The 27,226-nt window shown below is 41.5% G+C and overlaps 1 protein-coding gene across 1 annotated transcript in view; it reads left to right on the top strand.

The window, feature by feature from the left end:
• MAP3K15 (mitogen-activated protein kinase kinase kinase 15) overlaps positions 1-27,226 on the top strand; it is a 148,967-nt gene that overhangs the window by 83,980 nt on the left and 37,761 nt on the right. Inside the window, 5 exon segments of the mRNA XM_032619352.1 lie at positions 9,366-9,539; positions 14,468-14,577; positions 14,804-14,963; positions 17,945-18,095; positions 19,550-19,657. Of these exon segments, the coding sequence (XP_032475243.1) occupies positions 9,366-9,539; positions 14,468-14,577; positions 14,804-14,963; positions 17,945-18,095; positions 19,550-19,657 (703 nt within the window).

The following is a 27,226-nucleotide window of genomic DNA, read 5'->3' as shown; positions in this document are numbered from 1 at the left end:
GTGAGGCAAGAGAATTATTATACTAAGTGATCTGTGTTTGCCTGCGGACCCTTCCAGATCCCATTCCGTCCCATCAACCCATAATACTGTTCAAAGCTTGGCTGGTTTTCTCCTTGTCCTTGTGAAGTTTCTCTATGAAAGGCTCTCTCTTCCATTCATTAGTACCTAGACAAGGCACCCAAATATGGAAACTATCGCGGCTCTCTGCTCACCTCTGAAAGGTTCATTTTTCTCTAGAATTCATTTAATCAAGCAAGTTCTTCCTTCCATTCAGTATAATTTTTGTATTGTCTGGATTTTTATTGTTACCAAAGGAGTTGAAGGCCTTTCACATTCTTCTACATCCTAATTGGAAGCGGAAGTCTCTTAAAAGGTTTTTGATGGGCAACCTAAGAAAGTTTGTTTTAGGAAGGACACTGGCCTAATGAGACCTTTTGCTTGTTAATTCTTAGGGCTGGCTTAGAAGAAAGGTTTTTTGGGAACTCTCTCTCCCACCCTATGAACTTTCTCTCATAGACACACAGTATAGAAAAGATGGATAGGCAGACAGGATGGTTAGTGACAAATCAGTGCTCTGGCAGACCTGTAGCTCACAGTAACCTTGTGAGGTAAGCAAAGTCAAACATACTTTCCAAGTGAAGCACTGGGGCACAGAAAGGGCAAGTAACTTGCTCCAAATTCAGATGGGTAGTACCTGTGTGAAAATAACCAGAATCTAGCTTTATATGATTCCCAGTCCAGTATTCTGTTTTTACTCTGTGCATTTTATTGTGTAAATAATATATGAATATGTTAATATATTCTCGTGAAAAATCGAAGAAAAAGACATTTGAAGTAGTTGTGCCTTGTAACTCTAATCTCTGATCCCACTCATATTCCAGAAGTAATCTCTCTTGTCAGTTTGGTGTATGTCCTTTCAGACAATTATGTATGCGTTTACATACTATTAAACTATGTCATACTGCAGGGTTTTTCAAATACAAGACCATACAGGGTATGTTTTGTTATTTTCTTTGTTCACTTAGCAATCAGTGCTTGGAGATCATTCCATGTCAGTACATTTAGTCCTGCTCAGTTTGTCATTCATTTAATAGACTTTTTTTTTTTTTTGAGCAGATCCAGTTCTAAGCACTGGGGGACAGCAAAAAACAGACCAGACAACAAAATCCTCCCATCTTAGAGCTTATATTCTCAAATGCGGAGAGATAATTTAAAAATAAGTAAAATTATTAAAACGGGTTAGGGTGATAAGGAAGGCTAGTGGGACAGGGAGATTGCGATTATAAGTTGAATGCTCAGAAATGACCTCACTTACTAGAGAGTAACTTGGAGAAAAGATCATAAAGAGCTGAAGGAACATACCATGTAAACGTGGGGGAAGAGCATTCCAGGTAGAGGGATCAGCACGTGAAACATCAGAGCGGCTTGTGCAGCTGGAGCAGAGCAGCTGATGGTGCAGGGAGAGGGGTGGATGTTAAGAGATGAGGTTGGGGGCTTCCCGGGTGGCGCAGTGGTTGAGAGTCCGCCTGCCGATGCAGGGGACACGGGTTCGTTCCCCAGTCCGGGAAGATCCCACACGCCGCGGAGCGGCTGGGCCCGTGAGCCATGGCCGCTGAGCCTGCATGTCCGGAGCCTGTGCTCCGCAACGGGAGAGACCACAACAGTGAGAGGCCCACGTACCGCAAAAAAAAAAAACAGAGATGAGGTTGGAGAAATAACTGGAAACCGTATCTTATAGAACCTTGAACCTTGTAGTGCATTATAAGAGAATTGGCATTTGCTCTGAGATGGGAGCCACTGGAGGGATTTTTTTTTTTTTTGAGGTGTAGTTGGCATATAATATTTAATATTAGTTTCAGGTGTACAGCATAATGATTCAGTATATGTATATATTGTAATTCTAGTTGGCATACATCACCTCACATAGTTGAAAAAATTTTTTCTCCTGAGAACTTTTACGATCTCTCAACAATTTGCAAATGTACAAATACAGTATTATTAATTATAATCATCATGCTGTACATTTCGTCCCCAAGACTTATTTTATAATTGGAAGTTTGTACTCTTGACCCACTTCACCCATTTTGCCCACCTCCCACCCCCTCCCTCTGGCACACCAGTCTTTTCTTTATACCTGTGAATTCAGTTTTGTTTTTGTTTTTAGCTTCCACGTATAAGTGAGATTATACAGTATTTTCCTTTCTCTATTCTATCCGGCTTACTTCACTTAGCATAATGCCCTCAAGGTCCATCCTTGTTGTAAATGACAAGATTCCTTTCTTTTTTGTAGCTGAATAATAGTTCATTGTGAACGTGTGTGTGTGTGTACACACACACACACAACACTGCATTTTCTTTATCCAATTTATCTATCTATGGACACTTAGGTTTTTCCATGTCTTGGCTATTGTAAATAATGCTGCAGTGAACATGGGGGTGTGGATATGTTTTTGAATTAGTATTTTTGTTTCCTTTGGATAAATGCCCAGAAGTGGAATTGTTGGATCATAGGGTAGTTCTATTTTTAATTTTGGGGGAACCTCCATACTGTTTTCCATAATGGCTGTACCAATTTATATTCCCACCAACAGTACACAAGATTTCCCTTTTCTCCATATCCTCATTAATACCTGTTGTCTCTTGTCTTTTTGATGATAGGCATTCTAACAGGTGTGAGGTAATATCACATTGTTTTTGCATTTCCCTGATGACTAATGATGTTGAGCATCTTTTCATGTACCTGTTAGCTATCTGCATGCCTTCTTTGGAAAAATGTTTGTTAGATCCTCTGCCCATTTTTAAATCAGATTTTGAAGTTCTTTTTTCTTGCTATTGAGTTGTATGGGTTCTTTATATATTTGGGATGTTAACCTCTTATCAGATATATGATTTGTGTGGAGAGTTTTGAGAGACATGATCTGACTTAGAGTTTAGCAGGATCACTTGGACTGCTGTGTTGAAAATAGATTATAGAAGGGCAAGGGTGGACGCAGAAAATGGTGGTGACTTGGACCACGGTGGTCCTTGTGGATTTCATGAGGAATAGGCCAGTTTTGGATATGGTTTAAAATAAAAGCCAACAGGTTTTGTTGGTTGAATAAAGGGTGTTAGAGGAATGAAGCATGACTCCAAAGTTTTTGGCATGAATAATAGGAAGAATGGATTGGCCATTATTAATAAGATGGAAAAGACTGTGAGAAGAATAGGTTTGACGGGACAGTCAAGAGTTTCATTTTGGACATGTTAAGTTCGAGGTATTAGACATGCAAGCGAGATGCCGAGAAGGCAGTGGATATGTAAGTCTGGAGTTTAGGGGAGCACTCTAGGCTGCAGACAGAAATGCGGGTGTCATCAGAATATAGATGGTTTGAAAAATCATGATACTGGGTGATATCACCAAGGGATCTGATGTAGTTTCTCATGAAGAGGAAAAGTCCAAGCCTTGTGTCTAGGGACACTCCAGTGTTGAAAGATCAGAGGGGTGACTAGGAACCAGGAAATTAGACTGAAGTAGAAGGAAAACCAGGAAAGTATGGTATCCTGCAAGCTGAATAAAGCAGGTGGTCCAAGGAGGATGGAGTGCTCAACTGTCGAATGCTGTTGCTAGGTCAGAGAAGAGAAGGGCTGAGAATTGATCAGTGGTTTTAGCAATGATGCAGACCTACTGAATCAGAATGTCCAGGATTAGACACTGATGCCTGAATCCCATCTCTGGAGATTAATTGGTCTGAGGTACAGCCTGGACACCAAGGTTTTTAAAGCTCCCCAGGTCATTCTAATACGCAGGCAAGGTTGAGACCCCACTGTCTTAGTTAACTTCCTCTCTTAAAGTGTGAAATGCCCTTATTATCAGAAACGGATGTGGCTGGAGTAATTACACACAGGAGTATTTATCTATAGGCTTGTTCTTGGATGCTTTGGGATCTGAAAATTATAAGCAGATCTGAAAACTGATTATTAACCACTAAAGGGATTAGCTATTTAGCACCTGTCTCAAAGTGGCTATTAAGCTGAAAATCCTTTGCTTTTCACTCTTTGCAAATGTTTGATTTTTTGTTTTGTTTATCCTCAAAAGACCTTTTATTTTGAGTAACAAGGGTAAGTTTCAAGTTAAAAAAATTCAAGGGAAATCTTGATGTAATTGGTCTAAAGAAAACCAAACAAACCTGAACTCAGATCAATAATTAAGCATTTAAAAGAGTTAAGTACATCTTTTCAGAATTCTGAATATTTTGCACCTCAAAAGTTGGCTCATAACAGGTATAGAAATTTTGTACCTCATTAAAGTTTTAATCTTCTTCATTTTCTCGCCACAGACTCTAGAAATTATTTAAATGCTTTAGTAAATTTGAATTGAGTTGGTAGCTGTTGACTTTTAAAAATTAAAGAACATCATGGGTGAGCTGTTTATCAACAGGTCTTGTTCGTAGGCTGGTAAAGTTGGATTCTGTGGCCAAAGAGAGGAAGGATCCAGTGTATTAGAACAAGACCAAGGTAGAAAATAGAAAAAGTCTGAGTTGAAACAGAGGATTAATTATTGCAGGCTTCCAGAAGGATGCCGAGTGTCTGGATTAGCCCTTCTCAGCCCAGGTTGGGTTCTGCAAGAGAATTAAGCCCTAATGCCCTAAGGCCTTCATTGTATCAATTGAATGAGCTCTCTTGTTCATCCTTAATGGGGCTAGCTGTGTACCATCCTTGGGAGAATGGAGAAAATAGTCACTCAGATAATCAAATAATTTTCTCTAGGGCTTGATTCTCTAGCAGGACCCCAGTTGAGAAAGGCTGTTTTAGGTACTAATCTGTCTTCTTGGATGACGTAGTAGTCTTTTCAGGTACAGGTCCTCAGGAAAGAAAGCAAAAAAGAGCCTGTTGTAAAATTGCCCAGAAATTAAAAAGAATAATCCCTTTATTAGAATAGTTATTAGTAAAATAAACACAAGAACACCTTGTACACATCTCAACAGTGATTTTTTTGAACAACTTAATGTGTATCCTTCCAGACATCTGTCTGTGCACATAAACTTACATGTAAATAGAGTTTACTGCAAAGAGTGGGATCATGCTATTCATTTAGTTCAGCAGTTTTTTTCCCCATGAACTATTGTGAACGTTCTTCTATATAATTACGTACAGATTTGCCTCTTTGCAAGGGTTGCATGATATTCCATAGTTTGGTTGTTACAAAATATATTTTACCACTCTTATGTTAATGGACATTTGGATCGTCTCCAGTTTTTCACTGTTACGAACAATGCCATGATAAACATTTGTTCAGAAATTCTTGAGAGAGAGAGAGAGAGTGTGTGTGTGTGTGTGTGTGTGTGTGTATAATTATTTCTATATTATAGATTCCAGAAGTAGAATTGTTGAGTCAGGATGAGTACCTTTTCCTTTTTTTATTATATAAATTTCAAATGCATTCAAAAGTAAGGAATAATATAACAAACCCCCGTTTATCGCATATCCACTTCAGTAATTATCATCACAAGCCAGTTTTGTTTCCCGCTCACTCGCACCCACTCCCTCTACTGCAACTCTGGGTTAACAAAGACATGCCATTTCAACTCTAGATATTTCGGTATGTGTCTCTAAAGGTTAAGGACTTTTATAAAACATAATCATGGGCTTCCCTGGTGGCGCAGTGGTTGAGAGTCCGCCTGCCGATGCGGGGGACGCGGGTTTGTGCCCTGGTCCGGGAGTATCCCACATGCCGCGGAGCGGCTGGGCCCGTGAGCCATGGCCGCTGGGCCTGCGCGTCTGGAGCCTGTGCTCCGCAATGGGAGAGGCCGCAGCGGTGAGAGGCCCGCGTGCCGCAAAAAACAAAAAACAAAAACATAATCATGATTATGTTATACGTAAAAATTGACAATAATTCCTTAATATCAGTGTTCAAATTTTCCAAATTTGTGTGTGTCTGTCTCTCTTTTTTTTTTTTTTAACAGTGGCTTGGTTTGACACGATCCAGACAAAGTCTACACATTGCGTTTGGTTGATAGGACTCTTAAGTCATATCAACTTTTCTCCTTCTCTTATTTTTTCTTTTCCTTATAATTTATTTGTTAGGGAAGCCATTTGTCCTGTAGAATTTCCACATCTCTGGATTTTGCTGATCGCATCCCTGTGGTGTAATTTAGTAAATTCCTCCCCCCACCAATCCCCATAAGTTGGTATTTAAATCTGGAGGCTTATTTCAGATTCTGGTTTGATTTTTTTAATTTAATTTTTATTTTATATTGGAGTATAGTTGATTTACAATATTGTGTTAGTTTCAGGTGTACAGCAAAGTGATTCAGTTATGCATATACATATATCTATTCTTTTTCAGATTCTTTTCCCATGTAGGTTACTACAGAATATTGAGCAGAGTGCCCTGTGCTATACAATAGGTCCTTGTTGGTTATCTATCTTATATATAGTAGTGTGTGTTTGTTAATCCCAAATGCTTATTTATCCCTGCCTGCCCCATGTTTCCCCTTTGGTAACCATAAGGTTGATTTCAAGATCTGTAAGTCTGTTTCTGTTTTGTAAATAAGTTCGTTTGTATCATTTTTTAAAATTAGATTCCACATATGAGCGATATCATATATTTGTCTTTCTCTGTCTGACTTACTTCACTTAGTATGATAATCTCTAGGTCCATCCATGTTGCTGCAAATGGCATTATTTCTTTTTCTGGCTGAGTAATATTCCATCATATATACGTACCACATCTTCTTTGTCCATTCCTCTGTCAGTGGGCATTCAGGTTGCTTCCACATCTTGGCTATTGTAAATAGTGCTGCAGTGAACATTGGGGTGCATGTATCTTTTTGCCTTACGGCTTTCTCTGGGTATATGCCCAGGAGTGGGATTGCAGGATCATAGGATAACTCTACTTTTAGTTTTTTAAGGAACCTCCATACTGTTCTCCATAGTGGCTGTACCAATTTACTTTCCCACCAACAGTGTAAGAGGGTTCCCTTTTCTCCACACCCTCTCCAGCATTTATTGTTTGTAGACTTCTTGATGATGGCCATTCTGACCCGTGTGAGGTGATACCTCATTGTAGTTTTGATTTGCATTTCTCTAATAATTAGTGATGTTGAGCATCTTTTCATGTGCTTTTTGGCCATCCGTATGTCTTTGGAGAAATATCTATTTAGATTGGTTTGATTTGTTTTTAAAGAATACTTAATAGTTGATTGTGTACTTTATCTGTTTTTTCTCTTTTTGTGATGTTAGTGGCCCTTGCGATCATTGCCTAGATCCGTTATTTCATTAGGGGTTGTAAAATAGTGATATTTGAATTTTATAATTAATTCCTGAGTTATTAGCACAAATACTTTATAAAGAGAAATTTTCACTCATCAGTGACTTGGTTACCCTGGTGTACAGTTTGTATGGGAAAAGGAAGCTATATGCTTAATTTTGCCTTGATCACTTTTCAAAAACAATGAATTCATTTGTTAGCATCCTCCAGGAGTGACCAGTGAGGTTTTATAAGATCATTATGAACTCATAATTTTAGTGATAGTTGATGTGTTTCAATGCTTTATAGTTCTTGTTCTTCTTAACGCTCAAATTGTCCCCTCTTTGGCCAAAAACTGATTCCGGTTGGCTCCTGAGTCTTTGATATGAGTTTAGTAGCTTCTTTGCTTCTTTGTGTGTTAAGATGTACTAGGATAATCTTAGACATATCTGGAATCAATGATTCTTTCAAGGAGTCCTGGTTTCTTTAGTGAGAGATACTGTTTACAGACCTCAGTCAGGGCTTGGAGGTTGTCATTGCTACTGAGTTGGTCATTACTTTGGGCCTTTTTGGTAGACAGTGCTGGGGAAACCACCTCATGAATTCATACTGATGTCCCAATTCAAATTGAGGACTATAGGATTTTTACTTCTGTGATTTTGTATTTGTATCTCTTAGGCTGAAAAATCTGGTTCCTCATGATATTAAATTAACATCATTGTTTGTTGTCTTCTATACTGTAAATATATAGCATTTTCAAAATACCAGTATTAGTATTATCACTAACAGTATGATTACTGGAAACTTTTTAAGATTTCTTTGCATTTATATTTTTTTCCTTAGGTTATATATCCTCTTAGGAAAATACAGTCGAAATGCTATGTTTTTAAGCCATGTGATAAATTAGTTTCTCTCTTTTGTGGGTAAAGCCATCAACCGGATGCACAGGTTCATTTGTTTTGTTTTGCCCCAGCTGCAAATTCAGACGGTATGTTCATTGGCAAATAGTGTCTCTAGGCAACATTTTAAAAATTATTTCATTTTCTTTTATAGTTATGTAAAACTCTTATGTATCAATAGTTTCAAAGTCAAATTCTAAGAAGTGTAACCTCTATCTGTCCCTGTCCCCTTCATCATGTTTTTTCCCTCCACCTATCGGTAGCCATTTTTGTTACCTTTTGTTTTATCTTCCATTTTGAAAAAATGAAAGCAGATGCATATATTTATTCACATCCCCCCCTTTTCTTAATAAGAAGGTAGCATTCTGTGCACAGTTTTCAACATCTTGCTTTCTTGTCTTAACACGATATTCTGGAGATCTCTCCACAGCAGTATTACATAGATGTTGTTTCATTTCTTTTTATAATGTTTAATATTTTATATTATAATATGAATATGAATATCATTAGCCATAGTTGATTTAATCAGTCCTCACTTCTGATGGACCTGTGCTTCCAAACCTTCACAGGAACACTGTTAATATTTCACAGCCACAAACTCAAGTTATTTTGTGGCAAAAAATTCTTTTAACAACTGTCTAAGGAATCCATTTCCTGTACATAAAATGAAAATTTTACCATATAATGGAATAATAAAGAAGACTGTGATTTATGAATATATAAATAATTTTTTATTCCGATGGGTATAACAGGAATTACTAGAGTCCTTCCCCGTTTGAAGATGACAAGGCATTTCAGGTCAAGAAATGCCAGAATACATTTCTAAATTTATCTTGTCTTTCTGAATTTGGGGACCTGCCGCTTCTCCAAAAGAACCTTGTGTCAGACTGTCTCATCCTCCTGATTCAGGCTTAGCTTCTGAAATCCTTACTCTCCCATCCAACGACAGGAGGCTGCCATATTATTTTTTTTTCTGTCTTTCCGAATACATTGATCTGCATATACTTTCATCTACAGTCTAGGTCTAATTTAAAGAGGAAGGATCAGGTAGGACACAGTAGAATTGAAGGAGACTTACTGGTGTGGATCTTAAGCAGTTCTTTCATTTAAATATGAAAAATGAAATATAATTTAGATTTTTTTTTCCTGCTAAAGCACCAGCCTTTCACAGAATGAATGCATATATACTCCCGTGTCTTGATTCAGACATTTGTCATCTTATCACATGAATCTTTGAGAAGAAACAGCACAGGCGATCGTGAGAAGGCTCTGCAGGTCATGCTCCAGGTTCTGCAGAGCTGTGACCACCCGGCCCCCGACATGTTCTGCCTCTGTGGGAGGATACAGAAGGACATCTTCTTGGATTTGGACTGCAAAGATGATGCCAGCCGGGACGACGCCATTGAGTGGTAAACCCTCAGCCCTAGTCAGTAGCATGTGCCTCTTCGCAAAGAATAGAATTGCACAGGCTAAGGATCCAGGTCTTTTCCCTACATATGTGTGTCTGCCTGTTTGCTGGCAGTGAAAAAAAATGCCATAAATGTGGTCTGGGAATTTCCAGATTCCTTTTTCCAAAAGGAAACCGTTAGAAACAGGCTTTTCTACTGGTGACATTCTTTCCACAAGTACACTCATTTATCGGGGCGAGGAGGCTCACACTCCTTCCCAGCTACTCCTTCCAGAGCCTTGTTCCACCATTGTCGTAGCATTATCTTCTCGGTGAGCCGTTCATTACTTATTCATTCACTTATTCAAGAAATGTTTATTGAGGGTTTACTGCATGCCAGAAACTTTCTGGATGGTGGGGATAAAGACACAGGAGATACGAATCCATGCCCTCATGGACCTTGCATTGCTGGTAAGGAAAGTCAGACAAACAAATACAGCAAAATATATAGGATGTCAGCTGATGGTGAGGGGGAAAAGTTAATCAGGGACGAAGGAAAGGAGGACTGGGAGTTGTCTACAGTTTTATATAGGATGGTCAGTGAAGGTGAATGAAAATGTAGAGGTGACGAGGGAATGAGCCTTGCAGATAACTGTGTTCCACAAGGAGGGGATAACAAGGGCAAAGACCCTGAGGAGGAAGCATGCTAAGCATGCTCAAGGATGGTGAGGCAGGAGCAAGGGGGAGAGTGGCAGGAAATGGGAGAGCAGAAGACCCTTTTACTCTGGGTGAGATGATACAGTGCTGGAATATTCTGAGCAGAGGAGTGACAAGATCTGACATGCATTTTAACCAGAGTACTCTCACTGTTAGGAATACATTTTAGGGGCTGTGTCAGCTATCATTTGCTGCATAACAAGCATCTCCTGGGAATTCCCTGGCAGTCCAGTGGTTAGAACTCTGCACTCTCTCTGCCGAAGCCCCGGGTTCAGCCCCTGGTCAGGTAACTAAGATCCTGCAAGCCGCACAGCTTGGCCAAAAAAACAAACCAAAAAAAAAAAAAAAACCCCAAGCATCTCCAAAACTTAGTGGCTTAAAACAATGATTTATGATCTCTCGTGATTCTGTGGATTGCCCGGGCAGTTCCTCTGGTGGTTCCACTCTGTAAGTGCTGAGCTCACTCCTAAAGTTGTAGTTACCTGGAGAATCAGCAGGGCTGGAAGGTCCAAAATGGCCTCATACACACTTGACAGCTGGTGCTGGCTGTTGGTGGTGAGCCTCCATTCTCTAACGGGTAGTTCTAATCCTGGTAGACCAGCTTTCTTACCTGGTGGGCAGCATTCTCAGAGAGTGGATGTGGAAGCCAGAAAGCCTCTGAAGGCTCAGGAACTCACACAAGGTCAGTTCTGCCACATGTTCTTGGTCAGAGCGAATCACATGGTCAGCCCAGATTCAAAGGGGTGGAGAAATAGACTCCAGCCTGTGGGTGGGAGACGTGGCAAAGGCGTGTGCATAGTGGGATGGGAGGGCGTTGTGGTTATTAAATAATGTATCACATGGGTGAGGGCAGAAGCAAGGAACAGTTAGGAGACTACTGCAGAAATTCAGAGAAGAGCTGATGGGGACTTGAACCAGGGTAGTGGTGACGAAAACGATGAGGTGTCAGAACCTGGATATATTGTAAAGGTAGAGCCAACAGCCTACACCATCCCTTTCCATCACAAGAGCTCTTGGTATCGCTGCTGCATTTAATTTAATTCTCATTTAATTCTAACTGCTTCCTCTCCCCCTCTCCCGCCTGCTCTTTGTTTTCCTTCCATACACGTTGGACTTTGTCCTCTTCCCTCTTCTCTCCATCTCTACTTTCCCCTGGTGATCCCAGTCACTCCCACACCTTGGAACCTTTAGTTGATCTCCAGTCCACCCTCTGTCCTAAGCTTTGGCCCCACATCACCCCTCTCTTTGCCCACCTGTTATACCTCAAGATGGTGCTGGTATTTAAGACTCAACGTGTCTAAGGCTGAAGTCGGTTCCTCCTCTCCACAAGGGATGGCTTCCATTGTCTTGCTTTCTTACAACCATTCTTTAGCCTTCTAAGCATATACTTTTGGTTAATGTTTGATAACTTTGACTCACTTCTCTCCCCATACAGTCAGTTCCCAATTCCAGTCCTTCTGTGAGCCTTCCCTCACTCCCTACCCATCCTTTCCCATCACCACCACCCCAAATCGGCGCCATTTTTTTTTTTTTAGTCTCTTGCCAGGAATGTTCTAACGGTATCCCAAGTAGGCTCTCTGCTTGGTGTCTCTAAAATCTGTCCTTCATAGATTGACAGCTTACTCCTCCTAAAGCTCAAAGATCCAAAATGGCTCTCCACTCCTTATTAAATAAAACTTCAAACTCTTAGATCCCCATTCTAGGCGCTTTGCAGACTTTCTCCAACCTGCCCCTAGCCCTGTTTCCCACTATCTGATATATGTCCAAGTAAACTGAAGTTCCTTAGGAGCTCCCCAAACTCCCATCTCTTCTCCTGCCATTTTCTGTGCCTGGGGTTCCCTTTCTAAATCACTATTGTTACAATTCTGTCCATCTTCATGCCACATCTCAAGCCTCTCTGTCTTCTGTGAGTCCCTCTAGACTTGGGTTTGTGTGGTTTTAGGTTCCCACACTCATGGAAAAATTAGTATTTTTTCATGAGTGTGGTATTACTATTGTGTAGATATTATCACTTCCATCACGGTATAGGTTCTTAGAGGGCGGGGACCTTGTTTTATTCTTAGTTAATCCCCAGTAGCACCCGTGCACTGTATGCTCAAGAGAAATCACTCAGGGTGTTGAAGGGAAGGGAAAGGAAGGGAAATTAAAGTTTGGTACAGCCAAAATAGGAAGCTGTGTTCGCAGCATCATGGCCAAGAATTCAAACCTCCAGGTCAGGAAATTACTGCCAATGGCTCCTTCAAGGAAGTCAGAGGAGCCTTTTGCATGCACTTGAGAAGGTCGTGGCAGTGGATACAGGAGCAAATAAAGCGGAGTCTTCTGGTCAGGGCATGATGGCTCCGGTGAGACCTTGAGGGTCACCTTGCTCTCAGAGATGTGCAACACGCAGCTCAGAGAGGCAGGGGCTGGTTCAAGGTCACGGGGCTGGTCAGACACAAACCTGGGACTGCAGTCCCGACTCTGAGTTCAAGACTTGTCTGTCCCCAAGCTGGGCCTGTTTCATTTGTGAATAAGAAGCACAGAGAAGTCACCCTCTCTGCCCTCTTCCCAGATAACTTTTCATAGTAAAAGAAAAATCAAATACAGTAGGATATGGAATTTAAAATCCCCAAGACATACCCAGGGGAGTGGGGGAGAGGTTTCAATTTTATTGGAATTCTGTTGACTAGGGTTGGAATGACTTTCTTGATATCCTCTAGTCCCTCTGAGGGTACTTGTATCATGCCCCACAGCTCATAAAATCAGATTTTAACTGATTTTATGATTTATGGTCAGATTTAACTGATAAGTTCTCCCTTCCACAATTTTATGTTTTGTGGGTGTTTGATCCTCCCGTTGTCACATGACTGATAAAATCAGACCTGGTGTACAAAAAGAAATTTTTACATCATTACTTCATTGATCAAATTCTTTTTTTCCTGATCATGATGTTCATACTCACTCATGGAAGAGAAAGAAAATTTTTATGCGTAGAAAAAAGAATAAATAAGAGAATTAAAAATGGCATGGTTAACCTTTTGGTATAAAAATGGTATTCACAGTTTTGGATCTTGTTTTTTATCCTAATGTAATAGATCCCTGCCCCTTCTCTCACTTTATTATTTTTTTAATAAATCTATTTATTTTATTTTACTTTTGGCTGCATTGGGTCTTCGTTGCACACGGGCTTTCTCTAGTTGTGGCAAGCAGGGACTACTCTTCGTTGCAGTGCGTGGGCTTCTCATTGCGGTGGCTTCTCTTGTTGCAGAGAATGGGTTCTAGGCACGTGGGCTTCAGTAGTTGTGGTGCGCGGGCTTCAGTAGTTGTGGCTCACGGCCTCTAGAGCACAGGCTCAGTAGTTGTGGCGCACGGGCTTAGTTGCTTTGTGGCATGTGGGGTCTTCCCAGACCAGGGCTCGAACCTGTGTCCTCTGTATTGGCTGGTGGATTCTTAACCATTGCGCCACCAGGGAAGCCCCCTTCTCTCACGTTATATGCCACTGCTCTTTGCAATCCAGAATTTTGGCAGTACTGCTTCATACGTGAAAAAATAATTCCATTTCATGATATAAGCAAACAGACTGCCTGCAGAGAAAAAGCCTATACCTGTTGTGATTTCCATGAAATAAAAAATGCTCAATGTGCAAATGGAGTATAACTTTAAAAATGATATGTGGACATCAAATTGTGTTCTACTTTTGGGAGTAGAATTATAATAGGTTTTAAATTTCTTTTGTACCCTTTAATATAGTTTCCTTACTTTATACGATGATCATGGCTTTTATTTTAAAACCCTAAACCCTCTGAAGAAAGATTTTAAAACTCTCTAGTGTTAGTTTCTGTGTTGCTATTATGACATTTTAAAAAATATTTTTGTACGTATGTATTTATTTTGGCTGTGCTGTATCTTCATTGCGGCACGCGAGATCTTTAGTTGCGGGATGTGGGCTTCTTAGTTGCAGCATGCGGGATCTAGTTCCCCAACCAGGGATCACACCCGGGCCCCCCGCATTGGGAGCGTGGAGTCTTACCCACTAGACCACCAGGGAAGTCCCTATTATGACATTTTTAAGAAGCTGTCTGACTGCTACATGTGGCTGTTAGTAAACATGGGCGGCTGGAGGAGAGCTGTGAAACAATAAATTAGAGTAGTAAAAATTTTCATGAGGAGGTTGGTTTGTGCTAGTATTTGCACTTTTTCCCTCTACCATAATAAAATGATATAATAGGAATTTGGTGGTTCTGTAATTACAGGTATTTGCAAGGGGTTTGAGCTCCAGCCATCTCTTTATTCAGGAATCAACCTTGCAGTTCTGCTGATAGTTGCTGGACAGCAATTTGAAACTTCCATGGAGCTAAGGAGAATAGGTGAAGCTGTTTATGACTGCAGATGTTGATATGCTTTGGTAACACAAGTTCAGCATTAAAAATTATGTCCAAATGACCAACATTATATTTCAAAAGGAACAGTTACTGTATGATAGCACACCTCAGGCAGTAGCCCAAATGCCCATTTTCTCCTCTAAAGGTTTACATAATATGGTGGAAACTAGAAAGACTTTTCATAACTTTATCTAAAATTCAAATTCTTAAGGTGTCCGGCTGAACAGTTTGTTGGGAAGAAAAGGGAGCTTGGAGAAAATGAACCATTCCTGGGATGTGGGTCAGTTCTTCAACGTCAGCATGTTGGCCAGTGATGTTGGGAAAGCTGTCCAGGCAGCAGAGAGGTTGTTCAAACTGAAACCTCCAATCTGGTGAGTCATCTGGTGAGTCATCTGGTGAGTCATCTGGTGAGTCAGGTCTATGTGTTTTCATCACCCATGTCAACATCTGATCTTGTTCTGAAAGGTTTCCCCCAGGAGGAAAAGGTGTGAATGCCAAAAATAATAACAGTTGCTACGTTTTTCCTTCTGACTTGTTCATTAAAGCAAAGTTAGGGCAGAAAGAGCAACTTTTGAGGCCTTGCTTGGTTTTATGTGACGGGAGGGAAAGACAGACAGACAGACAGACACCCACACACAGAATGTATCCCTACATGCTATGTCTCCAAGACAAAACTCTCAGCCCTGTTAATCTTTTCAGGCCACATAGGTCTTCAAGAGCAGAACGTTCTTGGGTATCAGTACATATTGTGCATTTGTGAGAAAGCAGATAGTAAAGCTAAAAGTACACCAAGAAAACGGTTTTCATCACAAATGAAAACTGGAGCTGAAACACCAATTATAGATATGGTCGAGAAAATGGTGGCCCAGCAGTGGCCCTAGGTTAGCACATTATACAGCCATTAAAATGTACAGGAAAGAATACTTGGAGACATGGAAATGTGTTCATGGTTTATCATTGAATAAGAAAAGCCAGAGGCAGGGTATACTTTTCTATATCAGTGCTCAGACTTGGACATTATCAGAACCACCTGTGTTGATTAAAACACAGATTGCTGGGCCTAACCCTTCGGATTTCTGGTTCAAAGGGTCTAGGGTGGGACCTGAGAATTTGCATTTAGAAATTACAAGCTGACCTTAGTCTGGGGACCACACTTTGAGAGCTACTGTTTTATATGGACTCATTTTAATTAAAAACCTCTGTTTCATATGTGACTCAGAGGAGGGTCTGGGAGGGTTGGGCAATAGCTGACTTCCCAATAGACATTAAGCTCCATTAGAGTTGTGGTTATATTATTGATTGCTATAGTTTCATAATAGATTCTCAGTAGATATTTGTATAATGAAAAAATGATGAGTCATGGATTTGCTCCAACATATTGACAGTGGCTGTCTCAGGGAGGTAGCAGATTAAGAAGTTTGTAACCTGCTTTTTTAACTCTTTTTTCTGATTTGTGTAAGATGCATCTGGATTACTTACATAATTTAAGATTTTTTACTTTTAACCGTGTTCGTCTGTCCCCTTCTATTTCTCAGCTCAGTGGGCCAATCTGGACTCTCAGGGGTAGGAATCTCAGCGTTCCTATCTCGTTTGACTGTATTTCTTTCCCATCCGGAGGACATAAATTTGACCCCGAAACCCTATTAACCTCTTGAAAGTTTTCTGAGGCTGAGAGAACACAGAGGCAGGCTGAGCTTCCAGCCCTCCTGGAGTGGCTGCTGTTTGCAGAATTCTAATTTTAAGGTGCATTGTTGCATCTGAGCCAGACAGAGCTGACTCTGGAGAGGAGACCTGAGGCTTGAATACATTCCTGTTACATCAGAACCTGGACTGACTTACAGTGTTGGTACCTTTTGTTGTGGGTTCAAGACCACCCTGAGGTTCACGATTTGCTAGAACTCACAGAACTCAGAAAAGCTGTTCTACTCATGGTTATGGTTTATTGCAGTAAGAGTATATAGATTAAAAGCAGCAAAGGCAAAAGGCATATAGGGCAGAACTCAGGAGAGACCAGGCATAAGCTTCCAGTTGTCCTCTCCCAGTGGAGTCACGGACAGTGCTTACTTCTTCCAGCAATGATACGTGACAACGTGTACAAATTATTGTCAACCAGGGAAGCTCACCAAGCCTTGGTGTCCAGGGTTTTTATTGGGGGTCAGTTATGTAGACATGAAGCACCCATGTAGCTGACCTTAGTCACTGAGTCCCCAGCCTCTCTGGAGATCACACTGATACAGCATGGCCCAAGGTCCCCACCATGAATCAGACTGTTAGCGTAAACTAGCTGGCCTGGCACAAGGCCCCAGGTAGACAGAGACTCTTATCAGGCAGGATATCCCAAGGGCTTAGAAGTGATCTCTCAGAAGCCACTCAAGGGCCAGACCTTTCTTTGGAATGTATACTTGGACAACCCAGTCCTGCTGAATTAATCCTTTACTACACAGTACCCAAGCAAGTCAGTCAGAGCCTAGCTGATCTGCCTTCCCAGGATAGTTCCAGACTTTATCCTCTAAGGGCAAAATAATACTCTGATACTATCAACAGAAACACCTCCCCACCAACCCCATTCACTACCAGAGAGGATGTGACCACCACTGCCTGGCAACTGTGTTTTCAAAGAGTTCAGTTTGCCTAAAGATAGTAAAGGTGTGGTGAGATGGAAGACCTTATAAATTCAAAATCTACCAGGTCAGATCTAATTTTTTGTAAAAGAAAGTACATTGAGTTTAATATTAGTGATTGCCAGAGGTCAAAGAGGGGATGGGGGTGGGAAGGAAGTTGGTGTAGCTATAGAAGGGAAACCTGAGGGATCCTTGTGGATGGAAGTATTTTCTATCTTGACTGTATCAGGGTCAGTATCCTGATTGTGATATTATTCTAGAATTTTACATGATGTTACCATTGCGATAAACCAAGGGCACGTGGGATCTCTCTGTATTGTTTCTTATAACTATGTAAATCTATAATTACCACAAAATAAAAAGGGTGGTTAGAAAAGAAGACACTGAGTTTGAAATTTTTTCATTTTGCAGTTGCTTTGAACTTCAAACCACTTGCCCTTGTTAATTAAGATAGCAAATGCTTTCCAGTCTCTATGCTTTGAACACAATGTACCAAAACTGAGGTTTAGCCCAGTGTTCGTAAGAGCCTTGTTGTATGTTTGTTGGACAAGCTTATTTTGCCCCCTTTGGGTTTCTTTTAATTAAGCATGTGGCTGCCAAATTATTAAGAAGCACTTGCTACACACTATGAATTTAAGAAATACGGCTCTTGGGAAACTTCTTTTGAAGGAAGTAGAATTGAATTCCGTTTCTTTGGGAATCTAATTTATTGGTGTTCATGATGTTTCCAGGTACCTGCGATCATTAGTTCAGAACTTGTTATTAATTCAGCGCTTCAAGAAACCCATTATTGAACATGCACCCAGGCAAGAATGGCTGAACTTCTGGTTAGATATAATTTTTGAGGCAACAAATGAAGTTACTAATGGACTCAGATTTCCAGTAAGAGATGCTAAATCCATTTGTTTTAGATTAAAAAAAAAGAAACTGGGGTTGGTGCTATCTAATTATTGAATACTCTTAAAGGAAGAAACCCTTAGAGTAATTGAAAATGTTAAGAGATCCATCAGTCTTACGTAGAATCAGCCAGCGAGAGATCAACTCACTAGAAAAAGCTGGCTATATCCTCTAAAATAGTGGTTCTCAACTAGGAGTGATTTTTGTCCCCCAGAGGCCGTTTGGCAACGTCTGGAGACATTTTGGTTGTCACAGCTGTGGGAAAGGTGTTGCTACTGGCATCTAGTGGGGTGGAGGCCAAGGATGCCACTAAACCTCCCACAATGCACAGGACAGTCTCCTGCCCCCAACACAAAATTATCCAGCCCAAAATGTGCATAGTGCTGAGGAGGAGAAACTTGGTTCCACAACAATGCAGCACTAATAGTAAAATTTTCGAATTCACAGCTGTTTCCTGTTGAGCTTTGGTTTGCCTCCAGTGCCACTAATTACTTTTTAAAACGTCATTGAAAAGCAAAATCGCTTTTAGCTTTTCATTGAGTTTTTGTTTCAATTTTATGATCATCTTATAAGGAGTCATGAGTAAGACATCTAAGCGTCCCAGAAACTGAACTTCAGATAATTGTGTTTCGTGCTTATGTCATAAGATTTTGTGAACATTCAGTGTTCAGAATTTCATGAAACATCGAATTAAAGATTATGTTGTTTGAAATGATTATGATAATGATTTTGTGCCTGGGCAATAAGTTTTTAAATCTTCTGTGAATTATGAAATGTTTCAAACCTACTGAAAGGTACAAAAAAAATAATGGAACAGACCCTCATGTTATCTCTACCCCAGCTTAGCAATAAATATGTTGCTTTGGAAATTCATTCTATCTCTCTCCCCCTTTTTTACCCCGTTCCTCTTCATCTCTCCGTCCTTCTCTCCTTCCTTCCTTCCCTCCCTCCCTCCCTCCCTCCCCCAGCAAAATAAAATATGACTGATGGACTGTCATCTCACTCTTCATCCTCTTGCATTTTTTGCAGACTTGAGTACCTACCTGTGGATCCTCAAGTTTACTTCCTAATTTCTCTCAAAAAGTGTAGCCTTCCTCTTTCTTCTCTGTGACGTCCTCAGGCAAGCCTTTCTTGGCCCCTCTGTCTAAAGAAGTGTCCCCCACCCCTTCCTCACCATTATTCTGCCTTATTTTCTTCAGAGGTCTGTATGTTACCTTACTGCATATCCTTATCTGTTAGTTATACTATCTGCCCCATCAGAGCATAGACCTCCCATAGGGAAGGGATTGTGGGCCGCCGTATCCACCGGTCCTAGAGCAGGGTTGCTGCATAGTAGGTACACGTAGAGGATCTGCGGAGTCCAGAGCTTCCCACTTCCTCACTGGGCAAGATAACCTATGTGGCATGTTCCCACGCGTTACAGAAATCTGTTCTTTTAGGTTCTGGTGATGGAACCAACCAAAGTCTACCAGCCTTCGTATGTCTCTATAAACAGTGAAGCTGAGGAGAGGACAGTTTCTCTGTGGCACGTCTCACCCATGGAAATGGTAAGAAAACAATCATAGACAGCTCTCTCTTTATTTTGTACTATTTAATGAAAAATTCAGTTTTCAAGTAGGAGAGTCAACTATACTGTAGTACTTGAAAGAACAGGCACCCATGCCTAACTTCTGAGTTACAGGACTATATGAGAGAGTGTAATCACAGACGGAGGAGAGGAAGCAGGGTTTTCCAAATATATATATTTGTATTATACGTATAGCTATGTGTGTATATACATAGGTGTATATATACGTGTGTGTGTGTGTATATATGTATTTATATATGAATGAATATAAACTTGTGGAAAAAAATGAGTTAAACCGTGAAGGAAGTGGATAAGGAATAAAGTGAAAGTGCCTCCAAATCCCCCAAACTTGGTGTGTATTCCCATCACCAATGATTTGATGGATGTCCATCTATACCTTTCTCTAAGCTCAGTTATATATGTATAATGTGTGTATACATATATCCATTATATATATAATATACATATATATAGGGGGAAGAAGCATTTTCATTAATGAGATCATATGGTGAGATTTGTTATTTTGCAGCTTACTCTTTTTAAACGATCCATACCTCACGGACAGTTTTTCATATAGCACACACTGATCCACCCGGTTTTTAAAATGTGATATTCCCTATACTCCCATATCATGGTGGTGCATTTCCGGGTATGGATGAGCCATAATCTATTTTACCACTTTCCTGCTAATGCACGTTTAGGTTTCAGTTTTGCATTCTAGCTGATGGTAAATACGCCATTGCACATCCTGGTGGTTACACCATACCACGCGCGTGTAGATGTTTCAGGAGCAAAGAGTCCCAGAATTGGACCTGCTGGCTTCAAGACTGCATATGTTTGAAATTCGATAGCTACTGTCAAATTCGTACCATTCTAATTTATACTCACACCAGCGATATAGGAGTGGAAACATTTTCATTGCCCGTTAAAGATATTACGCAAATGCTGGGCCAGGCCTCATGTTTTGTGGTAACAGCTATATTTTCATCTGTATTTGTCTAAAGTACTTCATCAGATTTTTTCTTTAATAAAATATTTTGTAGTAATAAAAAAGAGGTAGCACCTTTGACAAGTACATTAGGTCTATTTGCTATGTCTGTGTTTTCATGGAGTGTGGGGAGAGTTCTGCCATCAACTTGGCAAAGAAGGACATTTTCCCCCCCCTGGAAATAAGAGTGTGAGCAATTATGTCTTAATCAGGTAAAAATAAGCAATATCTTCAAAAATAAAATACAACATCAGAGAATAAGGAGAGGTTCAGAATCATATTGGAAAATTTTTATCAGAAATAGTCATGATACAACAGCTTTCCGTTGTTCAATGGGTATAAAGTTTCAGTTATGCTAGATAAATAGGTCATAGAGAGCTGCTGTACAGCACAGTGCCTATAGTCAACAGTATGGGATTGTGCACTTCACATTTGTTAAGAGGGTAAATATCATATTTGTTCTTACCGCACACACAAATAAAAGCAAAACCCAAGGGACACAAGGACACTTTGGGAGGTGTTGGATATATCTAGTACCTTGATTGTGGTGATGGTATCACAAGTGTTGGCATATGTCCAAGCTCATCAAATTATGTACATTAAATAGGTGCAGTTCTTTCTATATCAGTTATACTTCAGTACAGGTACATATGAAAAATATATAGTCATGAATGATATTTCAAGTTGCCTTAGTCTGCTTGAGCTGCTGTAACAGAATACCACAGACTGGGTGGCTTAAACCGGTGGTCCCCAACCTTTTTGGCACTGGGGACCGGTTTTATGGAAGGCAGTTTTTCCACAGACCTGGGGGGCGGAGGGGATGATTCAGGCGGTAATGTGAGCGATGGGGAGAGGCAGATGAAGCTTCGCTCGCCCGCCCGCCCTCCGCTCATCTCCTGCTGTGCAGCTGGATTCCTAACAGGCTGCAGACCGGTACTGGTCCACAGCCCAGGGTTTGGGGACCCCTGGCTCAAACAACAGAAATTTATTTCTCACAGTCCTGGAGGCTGGAAAGTCTGAGATCAGGGTGCCAGCATGGTCAGGTTCTGGTGAGAACCCTCTTTCTCGTTTGCAGATGGTGGTCTTCTTGCCCTGTTCTTACATACTGGAAAGAGAGATAGAGAACTCTCTCCTGTCTCTTCTTATATAGGGCACTAATCCCATCTTGAGGGCTCCACCCTGGTAACCTAATCACCTCTCAAAGGCCACCATCTCCAAATACCATCACACTGGGGGTTAGGGCTCCAACATATGAATTTGTGGAGACACAAACATTAAGTCTGTAACACAAATGTAAGCCAGTAACCTTGTCTAATATTTAACAGCGAAGCAACCTTCTTCTCATTGATAAGAGAGTCAGTAGCCATTTGTGAAGATGAGCTGCCGTAATGTGCTGGGGTATTTTTCCTGCACTGTGTGCTTTAAATATTTGAGCAAAATAGAAGGAGCTAGAATAAGATACATACATGATGTTCATACAGATATATCTCATTTGAAGCATGCATGTATCTTCTATTAAATTTGCCTCTTTGTTTTTTTTAACCTTTTAAGTATAACACACAGAGAAAAGTGCATAACTCATAAATGTACAATTTGATGGATTTTTTTATCAAGTGAACACATCTAAGTAACCAGTGCAACCCAGGGAAGAGAACATCAGCAGGCCCCACCCCCCAAAGCCCTACTTATGTTCCCCCCTCCAGGTACCACTGCCACGAAGCGCCCTGTCCTCAGTGTTCAGATTCTTGTACTAGAGGCCAACCTTGCTTACATTCTTTGTGTCATTGATGCCACTGTGATGCAAGAGAATTTTCAAAATTCTGATCTGTAACCTCACTATTCCGTTGATAGATATAACAAAACACCTCATTTAAAAATTTTTTTAAATTGATCTATGTCATCTCGTTTTTTTCATATTTCTTTTTTTATATAAACATTTATTTTTTTGGCTGTGTTGGGTCTTCGTTTCTGTGCGAGGGCTTTCTCTAGTTGCAGTGAGCAGGGGCCTCTCACTATCTCGGCCTCTCTTGTTGCGGAGCACAGGCTCCAGACACGCAGGCTCAGTAGTTGTGGCTCAAGGGCCCAGCTGCTCTGCAGCATGTGGGATCTTCCCAGACCAGGGCTCGAACCTGTGTCCCCTGCATTGGCAGGCAGACTCTCAACCACTGCGCCACCAGGGAAGCCCCATCATTTTAAAATTGTTATTGGGGTATAGTTGATTTACAATGTTGTGTTAGTTTCAGGTGTACAGCAAAGTGAATCTGTTATACATATATCCACTCTTTTTTAGATTCTTTTCCCATATAGGCCATTATGAAGTATTGAGTAGAGTTCCCTGTGCTATATAGTAGGTCCTTATTAGTTATCCATTTTATATATAGTAGTGGGTATGTGTCAATCCCAATCTCCCAATTTATCCCTCCCCGCCTTACCCCCCGGTAACCATAAGTTTATTTTTTACATCTGTAACTCTATTTCTGTTTTGTAGATAAGTTCATTTGTAGCCTTTTTTTTTTTTTTTTTAGATTCCACATGTAAGCAATACCATATCCATATATTTGTCTTTCTCTGTCTGACTTACTTCACTCAGTATGACAGTCTCTAGGTCCATCCATGTTGCTGCAAATGGCATTATTTTGTTCATTTTATGGCTGAGTAATATTCCATTGTATATATGTACCAAATCTTCTTTATCTATTCCTCTGTTGATGGACATTTAGGTTGCTTCCATGTCCTGGCTACTGTAAATAGTGCTGCAGTGAACATTGGGATGCATGTGTCTTTTTGAATTATGGTTTTCTCAGGGTATATGCCCAGTAGTGGGATTGCTGGGTCGTATGGTAGTTCTGTTTTTAGTTTTATAAGGAACCTCCATACCGTTCTCCATAGTGGCTGTATCAGTTTACATTCCCACCAACAGTGCAAGAGAGTTCCCTTTTCTCCACACCCTTTCCAGCATTTTTTTTTTTTTTTTTTGCGGTACGCGGGCCTCTCACTGTTGTGGCCTCTCCCGTTGCGGAACACAGACTCCGGACGCGCAGGCTCAGCGGCCATGGCTCACGGGCCCAGCCGCTCCGCGGCACGTGGGATCCTCCCAGACCGGGGCACGAACCCGCGTCCCCTGCATCGGCAGGCGGACTCTCAACCACTGCGCCACCAGGGAAGCCCTCCAGCATTTATTGTTTGTAGGTTTTTTGATGATGGCCATTCTGACTGGTGTGAACACCTCATATTTTGACAAGTAGTTGTGGAAAAAACTGATCCTATTAAAGTGACTCTTCATACTTTTAGAGCAAAATGGTTTTGTTCTCATGGAATTCTATAAATTTATAATGGTTGCAGGTCTTTAATGGGAATTTCCATCGGTACATATAGTATCTCACTAGTTGTAAATGTGTTACTTTGTGTATATAGTCTGTAATAAGAAATAGAAAGAACTATATAAGCAGCAAATGCTAGTTTTCCTTGACTGAGGAAATGTTTTGCACAGTGCTTGGTAGTTGTCAGAGCAAGTGTCTGAGAGAAAGATAAATTGCCTTTTTTTCTTTGAGAGGAAGACTTTGCTTTTGCCTTCATTTACATTTTAAAAATTCTGCAGGTTGTGGAAGCAAGCAGATTAGCCTGGAGTGAAATGATAACTTCTCTGCACAGACTTGCAGTTCTTCCCGGTGTGCTGTGGTGGTGGGAAGCAATCACACAGGCACATGTTCACCTGCGGACAGCGCCGCTGTAACATTAGATTAAGGTCTGCTTCATCAGCCAGGGATTCAGAAACGTACGCTGGTCAGTGTTTAACCACCAGCTCTCCAGGGGATATGGGAGCAGAGGGCCGATATGTAGTGTTTACTGATTTCTGTGGTGTAAATACTCCCGTCATGGCCAGTTTCACGCAAGCAACATCAGGTCACCGAGCACAGGGTTAGGAAGAGATGTGCACAACTGGCCTCCCAAGCTGGTGCGAGCTCGCCCAGCACAGCGATGCGGGGAGGCTGCACAGAGCAGGCGCAAATGCAGTGTTTCTCCCTCAGCTTCTCGTGGGCCCCAAAGTCACCAACAGGTGCACTGTGGCCACCATTGCTATCCATACGGGTAGGGCTGCTGGTTTTGGAAAGCTCTTTGGGAGGTGCCTTTTATGCTTATATTAGCGACTGGAACATCTCACACAAAAAGTCTGTGCTTTTAACAGCAACCAAAAAAAAAAGTCTATGCTTTTAACACAAAAATCCCCCCTCCCTGAAAGTCTGCATCCTGGGGGTTAGGAGGGCAGAGGCTGAGTCAGCACCTAGGGGATCCTGAAGGAGTCCCCTCCCTCTAACTTCCCGGCCCATTTCTCCAGAGTCCACCTCGGCTCTGCTTCCAATGCACTGTTACTGGGGGCTTCTGGCACTGTGGAAAGCTAAAATCTTGAATCTGTTTCCTCATCATGATTTGGTGAAATATCCCCTCTCAGGAAAGATTAGAATGCTGCCTTACAGGAGGCTCGGGACAGGAGGAGAACAGTCACAGCTTTCCTGATTGACCCGCCAGGACACCACCAGATAGCTCATGAAAAACTCCCCTTGCGGACACAGGAGAGCACAGACTTCACGGTTCCATTTGTATGATATTCCAGAGCAGGCAACACTCCCCACAGTGGGACAAGTCAGAATAGCAGTTGCCTTTGGGTCGACAGGAGTGACTGGGAACAGGGGATCTGAGGGAGTCTTCTGGGCTGCTGCTGATGTTCTGTCTCTTGGTTTAGATGCTGGTTACAGTGGCTTTTCATTTTGTGGAAATTGATTGAGATGATCACTGTAGCCTTTTCTGAATGTATGCCGTATTTCAGCTTAAAAGTTTAGTAATGATTTAAAAGACACTTGTAGTGGCCCTCTTGATAGTCCCCAATCATTATTGGATCCTGTGACTTTGCAGATAAAACTCAAAGTCTTTTATTAAGTGTCGAGCCCCTATATAACCCTGTCCTCCTTCTCCCTCCTTCTCTTCTCCCTCCCCGACCCTCAGCCCCAGCCAGACCTTCATCTGTCATCTCACAGTTCCCTGAGCTGGCCCTGCAGGAGTTCACATCTGCACTTTTGTTCTCATCCTTCTTCCTCCCTGGAATTCGTTCTTCCAATTACCCAAGTCCTAACTTTTGCAGAGGTATCTCTAACCACCCTTTCCCGCCTCCCGTCCTTCCATTGAATGTCTGTTCGCTACCCAGTTGTCTGCATAATGTGCAAAGTACATCCTATCGCTTATTTATCCGTTTTCCAAAGTGTCTCCCCAGCTGGTCTGCAAGCCCATGCACGACTTCTGTATTTTTTTATCTGTAGGACCTATGAAGTAGGAACCCCCACCCAATGCCTATTGATTATGATGTAAAGGGAAAGCGGAGGGGAGCTCCGTGTGGTTTACTTCTTTTTTAAAAAAATTTTTTAGATCTAATTTTATTAATTTTTTTGGCCTCACCACACAGCATGTAGGATCTTAGTTCCCTGACCAAGGATCAAACCCGTGCCCCCTGCAGTGGAAGTGCAGAGTCTTAACCACTGGACTGCCAGGGAAGTCCCTCCATGTGGTTTACTTCTTAACCAGTAAAGTTAACTTCCTCCCAAATCGAGAAGTTCCCTAAAGGTACCCTAGAGTAAACCTACTTGAAAACTTGTGTGGTTGAGCTTTCTATATACATACAGCCTCTTTCAGGCTCTCTCGAATCTGCCCTCATTGATATTTCTGTACCTGAATCCAAAGCAGACTCCCGTTCTCCACCACTACCCTCTTTCAGTGACTTGGAACACATCCCTCCTCTGAAATACACTCAGTCTTTCTATAAAGATGGGTCTGATGTGATAGCTTTCATGTTTTCATCCACTTTTATCTTTCACAGCTCTCAGTGATTCTCACACAGAGGGGAGGCTTAAAGTCCTGATGATGGCCTCCAAAGGCCTGCGTGATCTCCCTAACCTTCTCTCCCACTCCCCCTTCACTCACTCCACTCCCATCTCACTCCCCTCCTTGCTGGTCCCCAAACATGCAAAGCACACTGCTGCCTCAGGGCCTTTGCACTTGCTGTTTCCTCTGCCTGAAACTGGTCCCCCAGTTATCTGCATGGCTCACTCCCTCACCCCCTTTAGCTTTCTGCTTGAAAACTCATGACTTCCTGCACCACCTTAATGCTCTTTGCTGTGTTATTTGTGTTCATAGCACTTTTCACCCTCCACCATGCTCTTCACTTACTATTTGATTTATTACCTATCTTCCCTCACTCGATTGTAAGCCCCATGAGGGCAGGGGTTTTGTCATTCTCTGTCATGTCCCTGCTGGTATGTTGCCTAGTGCATAATAGGTGTTGCATCAACATATCTGGATGGATCCTCTCCCATTGGGAACGATCCTCCCAACTGTGCCTGTTGTCATTGCTCCAGGATGGCAGGAAACTTGTCACCCAATCACTTGTGGCTGTTCTCCTGAGCCATATGCTCAGTTATTTGGCTCTCACACTTCTCTGGGAGGCTTAGCTGGTCATTTATGGCATTCCTCAGGCTAACCGAATGTATTTTCTTATTTAAAATTATTCTCTGT

The sequence above is a fragment of the Phocoena sinus genome, chromosome X, assembly GCF_008692025.1.
Source record: "Phocoena sinus isolate mPhoSin1 chromosome X, mPhoSin1.pri, whole genome shotgun sequence".
NCBI classification, from domain to species: domain Eukaryota; kingdom Metazoa; phylum Chordata; class Mammalia; order Artiodactyla; family Phocoenidae; genus Phocoena; species Phocoena sinus.
This window is presented reverse-complemented; position numbering and strand designations above follow the sequence as displayed.